This window comes from Parasteatoda tepidariorum, chromosome 6 (assembly GCF_043381705.1).
Source record: "Parasteatoda tepidariorum isolate YZ-2023 chromosome 6, CAS_Ptep_4.0, whole genome shotgun sequence".
Classification (NCBI taxonomy): domain Eukaryota; kingdom Metazoa; phylum Arthropoda; class Arachnida; order Araneae; family Theridiidae; genus Parasteatoda; species Parasteatoda tepidariorum.
Window position 1 is genome coordinate 31,611,930 of NC_092209.1, and position 25,273 is coordinate 31,637,202.

At 25.5% G+C, this 25,273-nt stretch overlaps 1 protein-coding gene across 2 annotated transcripts; it reads right to left on the minus strand.

Annotated features, from left to right (window-relative positions):
- LOC107448649 (deubiquitinase DESI2) lies at positions 1 to 25,263 on the minus strand. Of its 2 annotated transcripts, XR_011636989.1 has the most exons (7): positions 25,050 to 25,262; positions 17,194 to 17,257; positions 15,611 to 15,683; positions 14,388 to 14,481; positions 12,218 to 12,359; positions 8,945 to 11,153; positions 1 to 8,838 (listed from the first exon to the last, which is right to left on the minus strand). XR_011636989.1 is itself a non-coding variant. In XM_016063945.4 (6 exons), exons 2-6 carry the CDS (start codon positions 17,230 to 17,232, stop codon positions 10,977 to 10,979), a joined length of 525 nt encoding a protein of 174 aa, XP_015919431.1. In that variant the 5' UTR covers positions 17,233 to 17,257; positions 25,050 to 25,263; the 3' UTR covers positions 1 to 10,976. The 2 variants fall into 2 exon arrangements, 1 of the variants encoding a protein (XP_015919431.1); XM_016063945.4 differs by having other exon boundaries at positions 1 to 11,153; positions 25,050 to 25,263.
- Between the last annotated feature and the right edge of the window lie 10 nt (positions 25,264 to 25,273).

Sequence of the window (25,273 nt, forward strand, 5' to 3'; positions counted from 1 at the left end):
TAGTGTATGAAAAGTCTTTATTAAAACAAATATATTTTACAAATTCATTAGAGCAAGAAATGTTAAATACAAAGTTTTATTTTACCCAAGTAAATTTTCATTAAAAGTATATAATTTTTTTTTTCAAATACAATTTTCCATTGCTAAAACACAGATTCCAATCTTAACAATTTTATGGAACATATTTACAGTTAATTTGGCACAAACTAAGCGCATTTAAATTATTCAACTGTTTTTTACTCGAATATACTGACACTCTTAATGTTTTTGCATTACCCCAAAAATCCTACGGAACTCTTATTTTATAACGTTCAGAATTTCTTAGGTATATTTTTAAAGCATTCATTATGTATTGCTCAAGTATAAAAATATTTTTTGGAATTAAATAACTTTTAGAACATTTTCTATTGTTTAATAGTTATAGCAAATTGCTTGATTATAGGGCTCATTATTCTTAGAATAAAATTTAATGTTTGTTGAGAGGTAAAAAAAAAAGCTATAAAAGACAAACACTTAATATTTATGTAAGAAAAAAAGTAATATAACCCTTTTTGATTCACATCTTTAAATCCACAAAAAGTTTATTGGATTACCAAGGCATCATATAAATTTAATGCAAGGACTGTTGTTTATTTTATAACCATTTTTCAACTTATCTGACTTATATCTAATAGACTAAAAAAAATGCAAGAGAATTATGTTTTCATTTATAACTTTTTGATTAGAGTGTTGAATGAGGTGTCCCTGGGATTAGGCACTATAACTTGGAGATTTTACTTTTTGTAAAACTTTCATTTTTCTTATTAGAAAATCTCACTTTTTAAGTTATTTTCCTTCTTTTCAGCAAGAACATAAAATAAAAATGCCGAAATTAAAGGAGCACTCCATAGTAATTGTTTACTTTTTCTATTTTAATTTTTTTACCAGTTTATGAGTAAATATCGCACCAGTTTTTTAGTAATTTTATATATAACTTATGCATATATACATAATGTTTAGTATCAATAGTCCATAACAACCAGTTTTCTATGCATAATATTAAAATTTTTCTCTTGCAAAGCTTTAATCAAAAATAAAATGGTCAATTATAATAAAAATTAATATGATCTACTTTGGGTTTTTTTCCTTCCGTTTTATAAGAAATTTCAGTGGTATTTCTATTCAAAATTACATGAACTTGTTTCCTTCTAAATAATGTCAGTATATTTTAATAAAAAACGCTGTAAAAAAACTAAGAAATAAAATAACTTGTATAATTTTCTAATATATTTTTCAATTTCTAAGTCACATTAATAAAAAACACTTTACATACATATCCAGGGATGCTAACCTTTAAAAACGTTTCTCAATGTACATGATAGAAGCTTACTGCAAACTTCTGTTTTAAACGTAGTACCCCCACACACTGGCACCCAGAATTAAAATTCTAAACAGCTTAAAAATATTTTTGTGCAAATTAATTTTTACAATAAAAGTCATATGTAAGTAGAAATAGCAATTGCTTTTTTTCATTTTTATTCCAATACTTTTGCATAAAATAAATGCAGGTATTTAAAACTTTTAGCATGCTCACCTAATCAAAATTACTTATGAACTTAAAATTTCCTTAAAATAAACAATATTCCTATTGAAATCAATATAAATTATAACCAAACTGGCAATTTTCAAAAACGTTCTCAGTAATTTTGCAATAGTTTCATTTGTAAAATTTAAATTACAGAAAATACATAGTTAGCATCCCCGCATAAAATTTCTAATTGAGATTCAAGATTTAACAGTTTGAGATTGTCCTTCACTGTTTTTTTTTTTTTCAATCTTTACACTTTATCAGGCACGTACTATGCACCATCGTTTAAAAAATTATTTAGTCGCAATTAACAATTAAGTAAAATATTTTGCACAGACAAGAAAAGAATATTTCCCTTTTTTTTAAAAAAGAAACAAAACTGATCTACAGATACGAGAAAAAACTTTGCCAGTAGATATTTTAGAAAATTACAATAGGAACAGGACATTCCACTAAAACTTAGGTGGAACAGGTATTTGTTTTCTCCTTTTAGTTAGTGAGAGTGCAATGAACTAGTTTTTGTAAGGTTATAAAACGAACAATTTTTAAGCTTATTTACTTGTTTTTTCACCTTATACACCAAAGTATTATATATTTGTTGATGTCTTAAAAACGTTTTGTTGCCTTAACAGACGTTTTTTATACAGAAAATTATTATGTTTTTAAACAAAACTAATAACAAAAAATGCTGATTTTGATTTCTGCTTATTTCATGCTTTCTTTTTGTTGTATGTTATACTTTACTTACAATTTTACTTTTAACATCGCTAAAAAATATAAATAGATAGAGTTTTGAATTTTGAACTTCTCTCTTCCGAAAACCACCTGCAAAGAAATAATTAAATTCTGAAGAAACTATTTGATACTATAACTCGACTCATATTAGTTATGTCCTAATTGCAACTTCTCATAGCTACTGTTCTACCTTATAAAAATCTGAAGGAAATAATAATTAAAAAAATATTTAAATGCAGTGAAATAAAAGGAGACATTTTTTATTGATTTGTGATTGATTGCAGTTCATTCACATTTTTACTTTAAATATGGAATTATAATAGCAGCACTATTTTCGAACTTAAAATTGAAACAATATGGGACATGTTTATTAATGACTGAAGGTAGTTTCCAGCAAAGTTTTTAACTATCCCTTAAAAAAAAACTCTTAATTAAAAAATCTTAATAACTAGACACTATATGATGAAATATGTATAATTTGCCAAAATACTACAGGCAAAGTTTTTCTCGTTTTGGTTGAACAGTAGTCGTCACTTTATAACATTCACACAATCAGAACATCAATTTTAAACCACTGAATCCTACATTCCACAATTTTAAATATAGTCTCGTTAATGGAAGCTACAAGAGACTAAAATTGAATGGAATGAAAAAAAAGTTCAAATAATTAAATTTAGGTTATAACCTTCAATATAAATATTTTAACATTCATAAGATCAGATTTTGCTTGAACATTATATATACAAATTAATATTGCTAGTAACAATCATAATTTCAAATTTACACAAAGAATACCAAATAGTCCATTTTTTATTTTGTAAGTAAATGTTTTTTTATGTTTCAAACTAATAATACTTAAAGCAATTTTTATAATATTACTTAAGTTTTGGAATTTTCTGAAACAAAAAATACTAAAGTATACATTTAGTTTAAATAATTCATTAGTTTTTTACTAATCTTTTAAATTAAAATACCTTTAATACTTCTCCTTGCATATCAAAAAGAACTTGATTAATTAAAAAAAATACAAAAGGCATGAGAAACTTAATAAACACTAGGTAACAAAAAATATGTTAATTATTTTAAAGATAATATAGAGTATAACAAAATAAGCAGATACAATTTGGTCAGTCATGTAATTTTTTTAGTAAAATATAAATATCATAAGTGCAATTTAGTAAATTGACATACTTGGAATTGGTCAACATTGCTAAACCAAGTTAGAATTCTAGTCATAAAAAGAATAGGAAGTTCCGGTTTTTTAACAGAAGTTTTCTTATAAGCAAATACTTAAATACCTAGCAATAACTAAATTACAAAATTGAGGAGAAAGGTGGTAAGTAAATATCACATTTAAATTTTTTGCTAGTTAATACTTGCAGTTAATATTGGTGAGAAATGAAAAGATTGCAACAAAAATCAAACAGATGTTAAAAATTTTACGCAAGTGGCGTCATTTTGATACCACCTTTCACTGAAATTTCTTATCATATGGTCAGAGAATTGACCTATTTATCTTTAAAAAGCATTTATAGCACTATTTTTTCTTATAACTTTTTCCACAGAAAATGACAAATCTTTAAATTTGAAAAGTTCAATGATTGTGAAGAATAACATCAAACAATTAGAAATAATTCATCCCTTCCTGTTTTTAAATTCATTGTTGCACTAAAAAAATTTGAAAATTTACTTTTCGAATTTGGATTCTATGTTTAAAAAAAAATTTATGTGAAATAAATGAGCATTTACTTAAGTTATTTTTTAATTCCAATGGCTAACAATTAAAAAAAAACCTTGATATTAAGTTTTGAATTTAAGCCTGCATGCATTATAATAAACTAAACTTGATGAAGAGCCTATCAGAAAAACGAGCGCCATTGAGAACAGATCATTAATCAATTCTACCAAATTTTTAAGCAATGCAGTTATTAATAAAAATTTTGTCGGTACATTCTTTTCCGAAATTCACTAACATGTTCTTTCACAGAGCATTATAATTCTTGCGTAATTTAAAGAAAAATGGGTTTTCTAGAGGAACATCTTCAGAATTTCACCTATTAATGGGATGGCCAGAAGGCGTTATCTTTTGAGTAATATTTTTATGCTTGATTTAAGTTGAGAAAAATCATTTGCCCCCTTCTGTATACAGTCATTTTTAAATTCCAAGTAATTATGAAAAGGTAAATTTTAATCTCAATTGTTTATCGCATGTCTTCAATCATTACATCAAACTGAAGTTTTTTATTAGTTATGTCTAGGTACAATGAAACCTGTGCAAGTTGACCATTTGTGGTGCATTGCTTAAGTGATCAACTTTGAATGTGGGCATTTTATAGAGTGTAGTTATTACACAAGTAAGAATAAAGGTTATATATAGGTTATAGGAATATAGGTTATTATGTATGCTAATAGTTTTCCTATATGGTTACTTTTCCTATATGGTTTTCACAAAGGCTTTTAAGTTAGCTTTTAATGCTATTCTACTAATTTAATAAAATTCTAATGATTAACATAATTGCATGGAAATTTCCTGAAGTTTCTTTTTCTTTTCTCATTGGTCAACTTATGATGGGTTCATATCCTTCAACCACTCTGCTAGACTTTTCACTTATTTCAGCATACAAGATAAATAAGTGATCATGTTACAATGGTTTCGTCAAGTCAACTTATTTATGTGGTTAACTTATAAAGATGGTCAACCTCACAGGTTTCAAGGTACAACAATTTATTTTTATTTATTTGTTGTTTATTTTTTTACTTAAATGTGACAGAAGCAACAACTAAATACACTTTCTGTATTCAACGTAGCTCATGCATTTCACTGTTTTAAATAAATGTTTTATGAATTTAAACCATTTGAAATATCTAGCCTTCTCGGCCATTATGACTTAAAATTAAACCTTTAAAAACTTCTTTACATTTTGTGGGAAGACTATACAATCGACTCTTTGTCTTGTATGGCAAAAATCAACTAACACTTCAAAAAGTGTTTTCTCATACACGAATTTATTTGCTTTCAAATTTATTTTTACCTCTCAATAGCTGACTGCAACTTTAACCTCTCAAAATATGTCTACTGGTAGAGGATTTTTATTTGAAAAATTGAATAGTTTAAACTATCCTATTTTTTGTTGGAATATTAACAATTTGAATTTGATAACAGCTACATTATTAGTTAGCAGAAATACATTAAACTACATGACACGAACAACAAAACAAAATTGAATAATAGTAATGGGGTTTTATCCTATTTTCCATGATATTTCCATCTAGCTGCAAAGACAGGAGCAATTCATTGCAATTTAATACTTAATCAAGATATTAAGTAATTATGTAAGATTAGTTATTAAAAAAGTTTTCGTGGATGGGCTCTCACTTTTTTGCTGACTCTACACCCACACCTCTGCTAAAAAAATTTAAGAACAAAATCAATAGGACAATCTGCAACTTATATTTTAAATCCTTAGAAAAAAAAAATTTTAATTCCAATGCATGCATATTTTTTAATTATAAGCACACTTAAATAATTCTTAAAAATTCATTACAAATTAGAAGTAAAAAATTTATTTGACAATAGGCAGAAATATTTTTAATTTTGACTGTGTTTTGAAATTAAAGTGCAGTACTTAACTGATATAAGTTGCCCTCGCTTTTTATAAGTATCATTGGACCAATGATCTGCACAATTGATAGATTGGTCAATAATTGATCTTGCACAGAAACATTGTTCTTCAAATGAAAAAAAAAGACTATATTAAACAAAAAAAATTATAAGGAAAATAATGAATTGATATTCAAATAACACCGTAAATTATTGTAACTAAAGCTTTCCTATGGTTATACACTTTTTTTTTAAAAAAAAAGTTTAATTTTAATTATCAGATTTATTTTCAAAATTTAGTAATTCATAAATATTCCTTCTAATTCCATGTAATTTTATATTCTATAATTCTAAAATTATTGTTTAATGTATTATGAAAAAGAAAATAATCGTTGACTAATCATAATAAAACTGTTGTATAATTTTTAAGCATACATTAATTATAGCATTCTTCTTAAATTTATGATTGATTTTAATTATCAGTGCATCGAAACTATTACCACATTTCAATATTTTACAAATATTTTCATAATTCTTGAAAGTTTCATAGAATTTTAAGGTTTTTAGATTAGATAAACCATTTATATAAATATCTATAGAAATTTTTAGTAAATATCATTCACCTAAAAACATACTTGTTTTTATCAAGAAAGATATATCATCGTAGAAAAATCTTTACAAAATGTGTAACATGCATTAATAATTTCAGAATTAGAGTTATCTACTTTACAAAAACAACAAATCAAACCTCAATATCGAGTTTCATTTTTAGACGATAAACAAGAGTTAAAAACTAAAATCAAATTTTTTAAAACTTTTATAAAATCACATTTTTTTTTGTGGTAAAATTGTTCATAAATTACTTAAATTAAAATGACTAGTTAAATGAGCACTAAATTTAAAGGTGCACTGAGAAAACATATATAGTGTGAACATAAATATTTAAGAATATACAATAAGTATTGATATACATATTTTGGGATAAAATGTAAACACAAAGACAAGCATTGCAAGAAAACACATAGCCTTTGAATGAGTAGGTTCATTTTACACATTCAGTGTTGCAAACAGCAGATGATTTAAAACCACAAACACATTGATTTTAAATATTAATTTTCTTTAAATAACACAAAATAATACAACAAAATTATATGTTTTTCATTCATTTCCCTCCAAAAAGAAATAAGAATTTTATTTGGACACATTACTTACGCACTTTTAAAAATGATTACAATGCATATAGTAAACTAAAAAAATTCTGTTCAACTTTTGTTTAAAATATATATATATATATATTGGCTATTTGTCTGTCTTTAGTATTTATTTGCATAAATTAGATATTGGAATATCCATAATTTTTACAAATAAACTTTTCGATTTTTAGAGATACAGAAAAATTTTGTATTGATATTCAAAATTTATATCTTTATAATAATCATAGAAAAATTAGTATTTAATTTTAATGAAAATAAACGAAATTTGGCATTTAATTTTGTAATTCATACTTTTTATTTTTCCAAGGTACAGCTCTTGTATGTTGTACTAGCTCTTTTTTTATACAGTTCCACTTCTTAACTATCAATAGACTCAACAAGAATAATTTATATTCAGATAAAGTCCTTATTTCAATAATTTATTAAGATTCCTATTTTAAACAGAGCAATTAAAAAGAAACTTATTTCTGATTCAAAGAGGATTAAAGTAACTTTTTAATAATAAATATTTTTTTTATGTAAACCATTTTACTGATTTTCAAATTTTAGTTGTAAATATTTCCATTTTTTATTAAAATACATTGTGTTACAGTTCAGCTGCTTCATCATCTTTTTTTCTTTAACTTTTAAGTTAAACCTTAAAAGTGAAAAAGTTTGATTATCAATCAAATATATTAAATTTTACTAAAAGAAGACCAATAGAAAAAATAAAAATCATTTTTCCCATTATTTGAGTTACACTAATTAAGTTAAGCTGCTGTATCTAGATTTTTTGTGAGAATTTTAAGCCTTAATGATCGTTGAAGTTCGACTCTTATATTAAATGGTACTTAAAGTAGACCAATGAAAAAAAGTTGCCTTCTAAGCAAATAAAAAACATTTATCGTTATAAAAACTTTAACAGAAAAATATAAAATACTATATATAACCATAATTATTGAATTAGCTATTGAAGCATAAATTATAGCTATTAAAACATAAGCTTTAGCAATTGAAGCAAAACAGCTTAATGATAAATCTTTTGTAAAAAGCTTTTAAAATTTTTGTCTACTTAAATGCAAAATCATAAGCTAATAGTTTTATAAATAAAATGCATTGCTGTACTTTAAATTATCATATATATATTATTAAAATGCTCTGCAAACAAGTGAAAATACATACCACAATATTAAATTGAATGTCGAAATATAATTCTTTTATTGAACCATAATGCTAACAGTATTTTAAATAAGTAAAATGATAAAAATGACCATTTAAAAACAAGACAAAACATGGCAACTAAAATTTTCAAAAGAAATCTTTCGAAAATGTTTTCCATATAACATAAAGGCAATATTTTCCATAATATATAAATACATTGATAATTACAAATAAAACAAGGTACTAATTGTTTAATAAAAACTAAACAGTTTAGTCTAAACTGTTTAGTTTCTTAGAATATATATTGCAAAGAAAAAGATTAGAAAAATGGCACTGTGTGTAAAAAAAAAGCATTCACATAAAATATTAATAAAATGAAGAAATAGCAATTAAAAGATGCCACAATTAGAATTAAAATTTCATTAATAATCCTCAAAGCATTTCAATAAGAAATATCACCTTAATTTTATAATTAATTTCATCAATTGAAATGAAATCAATTTTAGTATCAATAATAGTTTAATAAATATCTCAACCTCCGAACAAAAATGCATGCTTTAGTTATTAACTTAGATATTAACCTATTAATTCAAATACTAAAAAAATATTCATGAAAAAAATACATATGAAGAATTTATGTCATAGGGAAAAAGTTAATATGCATAAATTTTTTGCTGCCTTTTATACAGAAAAATATTTTCTTAATCAAAGTAAAATATGTTTTAACATTTTTTTTATGTCATATTTTTTTAAATAAACAATTCTGTTTTAAAGAAGTTGGATACTTTGTGTGATCATGTGTATAAGGAAAATTTATTTTAATGTTATTGGAAATTAATAATTCCTCCAAACAAAAATAAATTTGGAATAAAAATTTAAGATTTACAATTGAAAAAAATAAATAATTAAATAAACAGAATTAGCACAAATGAATGGAAAAAAAATTTTGATCTAAATAATTGCCTTTTAAAATTTATCAACTATATTACAGCAAATACACAAAATTTAAATAAAAAATAATAATAAATCAAGATTGTTTTTTCCAGTTATGTAAATTTTGGAAGAAAAAAAAAAGCTCAACTAGAAAAAATTCAAGACTTTACAAAAAAGTAATCAATGAACGAAAAATTTTAGATTACCACAATTGAGTTATTCAATTGATGGTATTCAATTGATAATTGTGTTATTCAATTGATAATGCAATGTGTAAAACCTACTATTGGTAATAGAATAATAATTGAATAACATGTTAAGTAGCATTTTTAAAACCTCCCATTTTCCAATATTAAGATTAATAACTACAAGGCTCTATGTTATCATCAGCTGTCAGCATAGCATATTAATTTTTTAATCTAACTTCCATAAATTTAAAACAATTTCTCTTAAACTCACATTATTTACATGTTATTCTTCTTAACTCTTTAATTGATCATTAATTAAGCAGAAATTTAATAATTACTCCAAGTAATCAACATTGAATTATGATGCAACAACAGTTACAAATAAAATAGGAACCTTGCCCAAATTTCGGAATTAAAAAATATTAAAAAAATTTTTTAAAAAAACAGCTAGGTGAAGAGAAACACTTCTCTCAAGTCACTTAAATTACAACATGAAATAATTATTATGACAGAATTTGAAGTTATAGCTGCAAACATGTAAAAGAAAAAATTAGAAAATTTTACGAAATACATAAATTTTATGCTAATTATTGTACAACTAAAATATTTTAAACATAGGGAATTTTAGGTATTTTTATAGGCAATACAATAGAAAAACTATATCACACAGATAACTTAAAATTTAAATTCTTTGCAATATTTTCGATTTATAATTGACATTAATTGGACTTTAATATAAAATGCTTTTATTCTGTTTATTAAATCTTTGAGTTCATATTCTTAAATAACAGATATTTAGTTAATTTTAGATGGTAGTAATCTATTCTTAATTAAATTTAAAAATAGAGATTTTTGAATTTCGAATGTAAACGAATGTTTTGAATTTCGAATGTCCAATTTTTTCTTTTTAGAAAAAATTGGAAGCCTTAGAATATTTTTTTAAAAGTAAAACTGGTTACTTTAATGAGGCTATATTCCTCATTTAGCAGCAATACTTGTTTAAATCACTTATACATTAATTAGCAGCAATATGTATCTAATGTATCAAACTGATTACAATAAATAATGCTTAGTTCAGTATTTACATACTTATTAAAATCTAGGAGAGTTGGCAGCAAATGCATTATTCAGAATTTAAAAAGTAAATCTTAAAATTATTTTTAAAAAAACTCATAATCTTGGCTAAAGAACCAGTCCCTTTACATTTTGAAACAATCATGCAACTTGAAAATTGAGCACTAAATTATTAACACAATAATAATACTAGATATAAATCACTGGAATGGCTATGTACTCGTGTGAACAAACTGGACAAGTTTATTTTTAAACAGCTCACACAAAAAAGGAGATAAACTTTCCAGTTAAAAAAGTTTATCACATTCACTGTTTAATCAATAAAAGTTATCAGTCATTATATAAATAATTTAAAAAATTCCTTTGGTAAAAAGTTGACTTTTATTTGGCTTTTACAAATCGCTTCCGTCGAAGATAATCTTCTCTTTACGTAGTTAAACCTTTTGAGACTGCTGATTTATATAAAGAACAAAATAATTGATGGCACTTTAGGGTTGTTCAGCCCCAGGCCAGGTGGCCGATCGTCAGAGATGATTCTCATCTTGTTGACTAGATGTCGTCTCAGCGTTCTCCTGTAGGGTTGCTTGGAGAGCAATGGGAGTGAGCCATTCTTTAGGCAGACAGCGCTGAAGGAATGGTACGCGCGAACTCATATCTGCCAAACGGTTAACCCAAGATGGAATGTCTTTACCACAAAGTATCTATTGAAAGAAAAAATTTATCAATACTACATAATAATCCCCCCAGAAAAACAAGAAATTAGTGTGTTATCTTTTTTTTTCTTTTGCATTGGTGATGAATGAATACTTTAAGCATATAGATAAAATCATGATTAAAACTTAAATACCTTCTACAAATCATATAATTTTGCATTTAGGGCAAGAATAAAAAATATGATTTTATCAAAGTGCAAGTATGAAAAAAAAATTTAATGCCATTTTTCCGCTTATCAATAAAAAAAATAATTTAATTACAAATTTATTTTTACTATTGTTCAAATTATTTTGGCATGACAGGAAAATTTCTTGATGTGCTAAACTTATTCTCTTTAATTGATAAGCTTAACTTCCTACCTTAAAATGTCATCAAGCACTAGGCTAATGTCATCAAACACTTAATGTCATCAAGCCTTAAAATGTCATTAAGCACTCTTTAATTGATAAGCTTAACTTCCTACCTTAAAATGTCATCAAGCACTAGGCTCCCAATGTGGGTGTTGTCACCCCCCAGAGGCATTAGAACTTCCTGAATAAATTGAATTTTGCTTATTATGGTTAATATAAGCCAGAATTCAAATATTTAATTATAAAAAGAATTAATTAATAACTATATCTGCCTTAGCAACGGACAAATGAGAGGATATTTACAACTTCACAGGTATTTATATTCATAAGTAACATAATTATAACAACTGGTATGTGTAATATATATATCTACACACATTTTGATGCCTCCTAGGCATCGATTTGACATAATTTGTAGCTTACTTTGATGAAATGAATGAGTTTTTTTCTTCTTTCTATTAACAACAAAATATAAAAAAATATGTTGCACAAGTTTAAAAAAATATGGTGTAGGCATGCAAATTTTTAGTTTTTAACAACAAATATTTTAATGTTTAAACCACAAGTATTTACGAAAAACAGTCTTGAAGCAAGAGAACTTGGTAACACACTTAAATTAAAAAAACAGCAAGCAAACCCAGCCACTGAAAAACATTAGAATTATTTTTAAAAACTTTGATCGAATTTTCTTTTTTCCTTACTTGTGTGAGAGCACCAGAGAAATGATTACAGTTCTTTGTAATCAAATGGTACCAATCTCCTCTAAATTGCTTTCCTAGTTCTTCGACAATTTGACGCACATCACTGTCTGTAAAATCTGTGTGTCCTATTAATACAGACTGTCTGAAACATTAAATGAAATCATTAAAATTGACACAATTTAAATTTCATTCAATGATGATTAATACAGTGGTAGCAGTATTCAGACTGGTAACTGAGATTCTACAGAACGAATCTGAATATAACTTGAAAGGCATGTTGAGTAGTTGAATAAAAATAAAAAAATTATTTAAAAAATTGACCAACAGGTGAAACTATAACAAAGTAAAAAAGAATAATACTATCTTAAATACTAAAAATACCAGAATATTTTCAGATTTATGTTCTCATTTTGTGGGTCAACAGCATGTCAAAAGCACACAACGACAATATCAACATATACATACATATGGTTTTATCAGTGTAGCTCAATAACTTGAACAAAATACAAACTAATCTTTTCTTAAAGAAACCTCATGATATACATTACAAATATTTTAAGTTTCATTATAGGGCAAAGTTAGGATACTTTGATACCAGCCAGTGGCCATTTTAAATAGTGGCCACTTTTCAAAAATTAAAATTCTAAAATATTAAAAAAAAAACTATCAATATTATTTATGTAGAAGCATTTTCCTAAATATTGTAAGCAGGGTTGGTAAGCAACATGGCCTCTCCAATTAGGTTGATGGAAAATTTAAGTATTGTATAAAACATTTATCAATAAAATTTAGGATTTGAGTTTTTGAATATTGTACTTATAGACAAACAATAAATTTTTTAGTCACAAAATAAATCTATATTAATTGTTTAGTTGTAATCATAATCATGAAACTATATCAGTAAGATTACTTTTAAATATTATGAGCCATAAATTGAATAAATTTGTAATATAAATTGACTAACTTCCCTCAAAGCAAAATAACTGAGGTTTTCATTGAACCAATATTCACAAATCTCGGCTCAATAAGGGTTCAAAAGGCCGTTATTTTCTCCAATATTGGCCCTATATAATTGTCAGATTTACCAGACATTTTAAAGCCACTTTACAACCTAGGTCGGCCCGATATAAAATCGTTAGATTCACCCAATATTTTATATTAATTATTCAGTCAATATAGGCCTTATATTGGCCCCATAAAAGCCGATATTGGCACTATACAGGACCATCATTAAAAAATCACAACATCCCAATATAGGTCCTTCGATGTATGTTCATATTGAGCCAATTTTGAGCCCAATTGGGGCCAATGTAAAATTGTTACTAGGGTTAAATGAAACCTTTGATAATTAAATTCAGAACTGAAATTCTAAACTTGTGTAAAATAATCTAAACATTGCAGAGATGTCTTTCACATGTAAGAACCACATAAATAATACGAGGAGTTGTAAGCACATGTTTTGGAGCTCACTAAGTGATTTTTCAACAAAAAAGTGGTAATCAAGTAGCAATTAGTAAACAAATTTTTAATCACCACTTTTTAAATTTAGTAACTTTGTGATTGGTGGTTGCATTTTTGTTCTTGAAGTTTAATACAGATCTATTTAGTAACATCGCAACTACCAGTCTTCAAGTAATGTTAATTTAACTTTAATCACAGTGCATTAAAATATCACAAAAAATTTTTGCTGAATATGTGTTGACTAGAGTACCTAGATCATACCATGAAAGGTGTTGTTGACCATAGTATCTCCAATTCAAAAACTTAAAGGAAGAGAAAAAATTTTATTTATTAATCCCAATTTGTTCAACAACCATAGAATTTGTCTAATTACCAATATACTCCGGTAATAAAGAAAAATTAATATTTTCCTTTTTAAAATATCTGCTTACTTTAATATGAGCATGATCAATCAAATCCTAATTCCAAATTAGAAATTGCAATAACTCCCCATTCTATTTTTTTTTAACTCAGTTCTGTAATTTTTGTCAAAATAAAATTAAAATAATTTTTAACAAATATAAAAATTAAAATACAAATACAAAAAACAAAACCTAAATAAAATAAAAATTTTACCAATATTACATCAAATTTAGAACACAGTATCAAATTTACTCATTTTTAACAATTAATAAAGAATTATAAAATACACACAATGTATGTAACTTACTTAAATTTGAATTGTTCTCCTAAATCATCTGCATCTCGAGGACTTATTTCAAATATGCCCGAAAATGGAAAAGGGTGTCCACCATATGCAAATTCTAATTTTTAAAAAAGTAATGATATATAAGTTTTAATTTATTTATTAAAAGATAAAATACACCTTAATTCATGAGTCACAATTTTTCAATATTTTATTTAATAGTAAATGCTACAAAATAAAATGATAAATTTAAATTCAAAAAGAAATTCAGTCAAGAAACGTAACTTTATTTGATTCCGTAAATAAATATAACTTTTAGAGATACTATACAAAAAATTACTTAAATATAAAAAATCTAGAGCAATGTTTATATTTTAATTCCCATAATCTGCTGAATACAAATAAACAATTGAATTCTATATATATATATAGTGTACTATTAAGTCATTCTTGGACAAAATGCGAAATTATGATATCTGATAAATGAATATGTGCTGCCTATTGATTAAATTGAAACGTAAATATCTAAATATTTGTCAATGTCAAAATAAGAGCCATGATGACTCAGGGGATAGAGCGTTTGCCTTCCAATGAGGTCAACTGGGTTCCCCTTACCGTTAGGCTAACCGCATGAGATTTTCGTGGTTTTCCTCTCCATGTAACCCAAATGCGAGTTAGTTTCATCAAAAAGTCCTCCAGGAAAGCAAATTTCTCCTAATACTTGATCCAGGAATTCCCTTGTCTTCTGGATTGGGTTCAAATTACAAGGCTACGGAGTTGAACATTAGTAGTTGTAGACCCAAAAAATTGGGCCAACTGTTCAACAATGGTTATAAAAATAAAATGTCCAAATAAGCAATTTTGTGAAATGGGGACGTTAGACCACAACATTTTCAAAAATTACACCAAAATATTTTAACACTTAGCTATATTTTAATAAAATTTAGAAGCAAAACCTTTAAGCAGTGCTAATTTATTTGATACAAATAAAGAAAGTTTAAAAATAAGTATTTTTTAATTGCCAATCAGTGAGTCAAATGATTAGCTACATAGTAATAATTAAGTTTAATTTTCTACGAAAATGAAAACTTAAAAGTATTCAAATGCATGTTGAGAAAAAAAATTCTATGACCTTATGAAATATTTTCAGAAAAGAAGACTTAGGAAGACTAGAAGGTTGTTAATATGATCAAAAATTCTTATAAAACACAAACTTTGAGATGTAAAAAAAAAGAAAAAAAACTTACCAGTGCCATAAACTTCTACTCCAGAATGAAAAACTCCAAGGCCCAAAGCTGATGTATATTCATTTATCCAATACTGAAATTAAAATTGAAATATATTCAAATGAATGAAAACCAATAGCTAATGATTCTTTTAAATGTATGCAAGAAATGTCCTAATAATTCATGCTTCAAGTTAATATTTTATAATTGAAAATATCCCTGTAGCAAAATCATGTCGGCACAGCGACATTGTCTCAGAACACTGCCAAGTTTTTGCAGAAAGACTTTTCTTTTGGGAAGTAAAATATTTAGGGTTTTTTTTTGTTTCAGCAGAAATTTTCAAAAGATGCCTTTCTTGCACATTGAAGTGGGACAAAAATGCTTGTGATTTTTCTATTCTCATTTGAGAATAATGAAAAATAAAAAATAATGAAGTAAAATATTTGGTTTTCTTTTCTGTAAAAATTTTCGTTCCAATTCTCTTAGGCAGTTATTACTATTGATTTCCACATAGTTTTTTAAAATCCAATATTTTTAATACGATATTATTTATTACAATAACTGAATCTTGAAATAATAAATCTCTAACCCTTTTTTGAAGAGTACAATATGTGTGATTTCATCGTCATTTCTTTCTCTTTTTTTTTTCTAGTGGTTACTGCAACGGATTTTTCTATTATTTTTTTAATGTGATGATATTCACAAAACGCGAAAAAAGGAAATAATTAGTGTGTTTCCCCCCCTACAAAATGCGAGAATATATCCCATAATACTAGAATTTAAAAAAATATTACATATTTAATTAAATTATTTTATTTGATCCGAACAGTTTTTTTTTTTTTTGAAGTAGACGCTTCTGTTACTTTAATTTAGTGACACGTATCTTTGTTACTTATAAGAAGTATCTTGCAGAAATATATTAGCATTAAAGAGGTATGTCACAGGAAGCCCGAAAAAATTCTGACACAAGGGAAAATACGTTTAAATGAGTTCTCAAATCCAGCTCACACAAACTGGACAGTTGCAAATTTTCTAAGTTGTAAAATGCAAAATAATATATAGTATCTTTATATGACTGATATAAAAGAAAAAAACAGTAAAATAAGAAAAAAATTCAGAAATTTTAACATTACTTTCACAATAGTTTTTTCAATTTTCATTAATCTTTTAAGTAAGATGAAGAATTTAACAAATTATTCTACACCAATTGATTCTAAAGTAAAATAGATTGTTAGTTTTTGCATAAGATATAAATGCAGTTTAATGTTACCTCAACAAGAGACAAAAGCCACAAATGCATATTTAGGTAATTAAATCAAATATTAGTAATGTCAAAGGCATAAATATTGCCTCCTGCAAGCTCTGTTGCACATTTCATAAATTAATGAAACTATATATTATGATTCTTAACAGTTTGAAATAAACATTTTAACTAAGAGTTAAGTAAAAACTTGTTGAAAAATTTAATTTTAAGAAGCAGCAAGTAAAGAAATATATTTTATGCATAATATTTAGATCCACTACCTTACAAAGTGATGTTCATTAATTGGAAATTTCCTGAATTAAATTAAGAATGAATTAAACGTAAATTGGCAATAACTTACCATGTCATAGACATTTAACACAATGGGTTCTCTAGCCATGATTATGAGAAGAAAATCACAGTACCTAGAAAAATAATTTAAAATACGAACCATTATTAGAATTATAATAGTACAGTACAGAACCCGTTATCCAGAAATAAGAAAACCGGAAAACCAAAAATCCGGAACGAAATTCGATTAGTTTTCCCGCCATTTTTTAAAAAAAAAAATTTTTTTCCTTATAAGATTTTAGGATTTTTTGTTCTTTTTTGAAAGATGTTTACCTTATCATCATTTTGGAAATAATCATTAGTGTATCACTTCATCGTTTTTTCTTCTTTTAAGATTATTTTTAATTTTTTAGTTGGGTTTAATTATAAAAAAACGGCATTTTGTAGCGATTCTGAAAACCGGAAAAATCAGTTATCCGGAATATCGAGGGTCCCAATCGTTCTGGATAATCGGTTCCCTACTGTAATACTAATCATTATAAGTATTAAATACAAACCATTAATAGTATTATAATTTAGTATCCTGAAAAACTTAAAACGATTTCTTTCAAGTTAAAATACAAATTTCTGAAATTTTATGTGTAGGGTATTAGTATCTTTCCCTTAATGAAAAATAACTAGTGCAATAATACCACATGCTTTTGTGAAGTAATTCTTAATTGATTTAAACAACTTAAACAACATTAAACATTAATTTTAGGAAACCATGAGCTAAATGAAAAAGGAGTTAATCGAAAAAACTAAACAGATTCTTTTTTAAGCTAAAATACAAAAAAAAAAATTTTAATTTTTAAATATTAAGATGTCAGCACTTTTTCCTTCATGTGAAAATACAGCAGTAACAGCTAATCTCTTTTCCAATTTAGCTTTAACGTGAAGATATGGATTTTTTTGATCAACTGAAGCAAATGTGAGGGAAATTGTACACAAATATGACATGTCAATAAGTTAATTTTTTTAAAACTGCTGTTAATTTTCATAATCTAAAATCATGTATCAAAATAATTTAATTTAACAGTTTTAATGTTAAAATAATTCTAACTTGTAATCCACATCCGACCAAATGCATAGTTAAGAGGACGCGATACCCAGATAAAAAACCGGAATTGGCAAAATCAGAGTTGTAATAGTCACCCTTTGGGGGCGTCGCTTTGAGGGAGGAGTGAATTGGTACAGTGACAGTGATATATGATAGAGGGTCAGTTAAACTATCCCATCCTTCCTTAGCAAAACTGAACAATATAAGCATTAGTTTCGAAAAGTGATTCTGGGTACGCGGTCTTTTATTTTTAAACCCATTCTTAGTTTCGTTGTGAAATATCCAGAATAGACATTCTAACTATTTATTTGTATGTAAATAGGTGTTTACAAGATAATGGGGATTACTTATATCTTACAATTAATTCGTTTCAAATTAAAACACCAAGAAGAATATAAATTTTTATTAATGTGTGTGGAATTAATGGAATTAATTAAAGTAACTTAGTTTTAATAATCGGAGCTAGAACTGCTAATTATATTGAGCTGTAAATATATGAAGAAATATAATTATAAAAATTCTGAAAAATACATAATTTATTAAAACGTAGGCAATTTATTAAGTCATAATACAGAATTGAAAAAATTATTAAAACTTATACTAATATAATAAAAAGTTATAAAAATAAAAAAATAAGAATTAATTATAAAATATGATAAAAGAAAAATCAAACGCTTTTTAAATTGCATCAAAGAAAATTTTTGTTTTGATGTATCTTTTTCAAACTTACATTCACCATCCGGGAAAATTTTATTTTCTGTAAATAAGTATAATAATTTCTCAATAAATTTTTTAATTTATTTATATTGCTTTGTAATTTTGCTGAATTACAAATTACATTGTTTTGTATTTGTCTGAGAATTTTTCTCCTTTCATTTTCAATAGTTTAAGACACATACGTATATTAGAATATGGGTGTGTGTTTGTGCAAAGGAAAAAGAAAATTTAAAAATAAATATTTCTACACAAAAATAATTTTTTATTTTTTTCCGTTTCAATAATTTTATATTCTTTTCTGTTTCATACATTTCAATCTCCATTTGAATTATTAAAATTTCTGTTTGAGTATTATTTATTTTTGTATTTTAGTATTATTTATTTACTCTCCTTTTTTAAAGCGAATTCTCACCACATGTTCCATATTACTTCAGCCTCAGAAAGATGGAATTCAGATGAAACATCTGTTAGCGTATAGTTTGATAATCAACGAATTAAAAAAAAATTTCCCCTCGATTTTTATTTTTCTGTTATTCTACTTTGTTCTCTAAAGTTTTAAAATTTTGTTTTGATCACATCTTGAATTCTTTACTTTCATTTTAATTGTGTATCTATGAGCACACACCTGTTCATACAGATACATATAAAAGCTAAGAGACACTATATTTAAAAAAAAAAAGGTCATTTTGTTATTTTGGGTGTTTAAATTCAGTGAAGAAAATTTTCTCGAACTACTTTTTTGATGTATGAAACATATGTTTTGTAACATATGTTTGAAACATATGTTACTTTTTTGTTGTTATTTACGTAATGAAATATAAACTTATTTATAACGCAGATAAGTTTGCAGACATATGTCAGAACTTCGCAAACACAAAAATAAATAATAAATCAAAAATAGAGAAAATGACTGTAATATTACAAAAAACTCTAATTTTGTGGGCGAAGCATGCAATTAAAAAAACTCTCTAATTAAAAGCATAAAAAATCTTTATTTATAACCATCCTGATCTTTTACTTCCGTATAATCAAGATAAAAACATAAAAAGGAAAAAATAAAAAATTTAAATTACAAAATAGAGCAAATATAAATAGTTTACATGTGTGCATTACAAACAGTATAACTTGAGTCACAAGAAATGTATAATTGCAATAGATTTATTATGTTTACATATGGTGACAAAATGAGGGCTAAAAGCAAGAACACAACTCTTACTTTATCACAGATGGAAAAAAGGAATGTAATATCAAAAAGTTAATTAAAGGTAAAATTGGCAAAGTAAATAATACAATGCTAATTATGGGCATTTTGTAGTAGTTAAAAGTCGAAGTAAACATTTATTTTCTTAAAGTGAACATTTTTCTGTCAATTTTAAATAGCCATCGAAATATCCTGCAAGATATAAAAACGTGTTTCTCAACAAAAGATTTTTAATATAATTTTCTTTAAAAAAGTTTTTAAAGATAAAAGCTATTTTGCAATAAAATACTAAAAATTGGTGTTATATTTTTTTTTCTAAAAATTTTAATGCAACTCGCTAATATCACCTACATACTCCCCTATCCCCATTGTCTCATGATTAAATTAATCTGAATACATTGTATGTTATTAAATTTATGGTATGTCTTAATGGATTAAAATAAATTAATTGTGACATAAATTAAAAATTGATTTATCCAAAATGTAGTTTTAGCGATGATTATTTGAATACATATAAAGTAACGACTTTTAATAGCAAGTCTGTCAAATTGCTATAACTACTTATTTTAGAGAATAATAATTCTGATTCAATAATTGCAAATAATGCTGACAAAAAAACAAAAGAAAAGAAAAGAATACTAAAATATAGAATTAAAATATAAAGTCAGGCAAGAATAAATAAAGCAAATAGGCATTATGATGAGCAGGCAATAAAAATTTTAAGAAATGTTAAAATATAATATTCATGTTTAAATCTAGCATTAGTATATAAAACAAAATAAATAAAAATCTGAGCAACAACATGTGTTGCTGAGAAATATAGAGCATTTGCGAGAAGGAAAATTATAATATACAATCGTTGACACTGTGAAAGCAAAATTTTACTGAGAAAACTCATGATACTAGGCAATTCTGTAAACTAGCACAAGTATTTTTTCGGGCAAACTCATGGTGCTAAATAAATGTGGAAATTTTGAAGATAAAATATGAGTAACTAAAACAAATAATAGTGAAAAAAAAAATTCTTTTCAAGAATATACACTATGATGTACAGTTGCAAACATTAAATTTGAAAATAATAATAATAATAATATATATATGTACATTTAGCACTGTCAGCAATGTGAAGAAAATATAACATTATTAATAAAATCTGGAAATACTATACAAAATAAAAATCTGGATGCTGAGACATAAGAAGCACTTGCTAAAGGGAAGGGAAAATTAAAATGTATGTATATGCATGTATATGTATGTATGTATATGCATGTATATGTATGTATATGCATATATATGCATATGATACTAAAATGAAATATGTTCATTTAACTCTGTTAGAACTGTAAAGAAAATGAAACGTATTTTCAGAAAAACTCATTATTATTGAACAGTTAGGAAAATTTACGAAATGGGAAAATATAATATTCATATTTAAAACTAGCAATCTATATTTACGACCATAAAAACCTGAGTAACATTATATGATGCTCAGAAATAGTTAGCATTTGCTAGTGAAGAAATTAAAATATAAATCGCATATCGGTTATTATATCGGATAATTTAAAGAAATTGCCAATTAATAATTTTAGAAAATTAACTTTTATTTAAGAAAAAAATAAATAAAACAGAAGAGAGAGAGAGAAGGAAATATGAATTGCCTGTTATGCACATAATTTCAGCCAAGGATTTGCCCGAAATGGATTTGCACACGGTAAAAATTGTATAAATTAACGAAGAAGTTTTTTAGTAAATTTATTCACAATAACATACAATTAACTTAATGTTTTTATATAGAATTTAATTACTTTATTTGGGTAACCATTGTTTTTTTTTTTTAAAATTTTGTCTATTTGTTTTTTGGATAACTAAACATTACTACATAATCTTTTAATTCTACACATTTGATTAAAAATGGTATTAAAATAGATATTTTTAAGAACATTAGAATTCCAAATAATTTATTTGCCTTAAAATAAAAATAATTTCTTTTATAAAATAGACCAACAAAGCAGATATTTTCTCCTTTTATAATACCCAAATCCAAAAAATTAAAGCTATCATTATGATTACGAAGCGAGGTTAATTCCTAGGGGTAAATATTATTAAATAAAAGAGTATATTCATGAAAATTGAAGATAATTAAATCATCAATAAATCTAAAAACAAATTTAATATTAAGAGTACAATTTCTTTTTTTTAGTGCAAACAAAAAATTAGCTAAGAGAGATGAAACGTTAGGTCCTTCCGGTATTCCATCAACTAGGAAAAAAAAAATATCTTTTCCATTTTAAAGATAATTATTGAAAAGACAAAAATTAATTGGAATTTCCCAATAATCAAAATCGCAATTAAAGATTTTTTCAAAACATAGTAATAATTCAAAAGAACATCTTTTAGTTTAGAAAGGGGAATGCTATTGAAAAGATCTTGGAAATCATAAGTGGCAATAGAATTAATTTTATTATGTTTAATAAATTCTAAAATCGGTGGATTATTAGTGATAATCCAAGAAAAATCCTCTTTAATAATATTGTTGATAATTTTATTTAAGTAGTTAAAGAAAAAGGTGCCAAGTTTAATTAGGAAAGTATTAGACCCACATGTGACTGTTCTGAAATTTATTGTAATTTTATGAAATTTAGGACTGATATTTAAGTAAAGAAATTTCATATTGCTAGTTTCAATTTTTAACCTCTTATATAAAGCTAAAAAAAATTTAATGACAATATTATAATTTAAATTACGAAGTTTAAAATTTTTACTATTTTTTAACTCCGTATTTAAAAGTGCTACATAAAATTTTTTACAGAAGATTGCATAATTATTGTTAGCTTAATTGATATATATAATTAACTAATTAAATATATTTATCCTACAATGTTTTGATAAGTTGTTATTGCCAAAATTAAGAAGAAAAAATAATAATAAATAACATAAGAAAATTCGAAAGAAAGTCTTCCATCCTAACTCATTTTAAAGAAAGAGAATGAAATAAAAACTGTTTTCAACCACAACAGAAGACCCCAAGGCTATTTAACCCCTCAACTATTCAAAGAAAGTAAAGAGGCTTTTCTCCTAACCCCCCAAAAGATCTCCCCACTAGAACTTTTACTCGTATTGGTAAATGAAGGGAGGACAGATGGGAGGCGTGGTTTAGGCTCTTTTCCCAATTTTTTTAAGAATTTTTTCATCTTTCTTTCCTAATAACACATTTCATAATTGAAGAAAATAATTACTAGTTATTTCTTCTGGTAGCTTGAAATGTATAGTTCGAGTAAGTGAACTCAAAAATAAGGATTTACTAAATGAATTTTGATAAAAAACGGATTTCAAGAAGATGTCTCTATTACCGATATTTAAACTCCATTAATAATTTAAAATTTATGGTAAAACAAAAAGTGATTTCATAAGACCTTAGAGTAAACTATGAACTTTCAAATGCTGAAAGAATTTTTCCAAAATATCAAAATGCAAAAAAGTTATTAGCAAATGAAGCTCCCATAGAAAAAGCATTAGCAGCTGGCATTGAGAGGGTAGGTATTGCGTCCTCTTAATATAGCTTGTAAAATGTGGGCTGTATTCATTTTTAGTCAAGATTATTTTATGAATAAATTCAGAAGTCAATGTCTAAGTACTATGTCTTTTAGTTTTGTCTAATTAAGTACAATGTCCAATTAGTTTTCTTTTTAGGTATGTTGTATTAATAGTTGTCTTACAGTAAGTATAAATTCTATTTCTTTTGTTGTGTTGACTAGTTAATGTCAAAATCTACATAATTACTAATCTGAATTTTAAGTTTAATGATCTGCTTAATTTTTTCAGAAAACAGATACTACAATGGCTACGAGTAGGTCCTTTTTGGGATGCTTGTAGTTTCTAGACAGTCAACAGCCCAAAAATCACCAAAACTTGGCAATTATCTGTAAAGATTTTCCTAACAGCACGATAGGGAAATCTTTAAACATCAATTTTAAGTTGGGGAGATTTCCATATCATGATCTTTGGCAGAATAATCCCCAAGTCTTGGAAACTTCCGAGTAGTGGCCCGTGAGAAACTAAAAAAAAACATCACAGAAAGAGGCCAACTTGAAAGGTATAACTCGTAGCCACCCCCGGGCAAACATCTACATGTTGTTGGTTTTTTTTATTTGCAATTTTAAAATCTATTTGGCACCTTGGCGATTGTAGTTAGAGCTACAGATCACGATACAGAAATATCCCCTTTATGTACATGATACAAATATGAAAAATTGAAGGATATCCTTAAATTATTACTATTTTTATAGAATTTAAATAATACATAAAAAGTAAAATGTGAAGGTAGAAAATATGTTAACTCAATAGGCAATTGCTAACTAAGAAGGTTATAAATATGATAAAAAGCACACTAGAAAATATTAGATCAAACTTAAAATAAATAAAGTATAAAAAAAAATGCAACGAACATTTACTGTAATTTCACTGACTTTCCCCGATTAGAATCGTAACATTTGATAGGAACTAATAAAGTTTGAGCAGTTGCAAAATTAAAACTAATATAAACGAAAACTGAACAAATGACAATGAGATAGATATATTTCACAATTACATATTAATAAAATACTAATAAATTATACTAATAAAAGATTTACTTAGAAATATAATAAAAATAGAAAAAATTAAGTTACGTGAAAAAATTTCTTTACCAAGCGAGTTCAAAAACATTTTTAAAATTAATATTTCATGCCACCCTAGCATACAAGCATTAATATTTTTGAGTTTTTATTCAAATAAAAACTGAATATGATTATAAAATCTTGTTTCTAATAATTAAAAAACATTTTTGTATGCAACCCAAATATTTAATTGCTAATAAATAAATATATTTTTAAGTAAATTGAATTAAGAGTTGTACAATATTTTGGCTTACTTTATAGGTGACCTATATTCTCATAAAACCATTCTACAAAATTCAGAATAAATATAAATGCGGAAATTTTTTTCAAAAATTAAAACACTGAAACAATATGACAAATCATGATTTGACTTATTTCCTAACTTCTAAAGAATAAAAATCAACATAAAACTAACTCATCAATTCAATTTTTAGCTGACCGTTTATATTTATAATTTTTTTTGCTCGAAACAGGATTA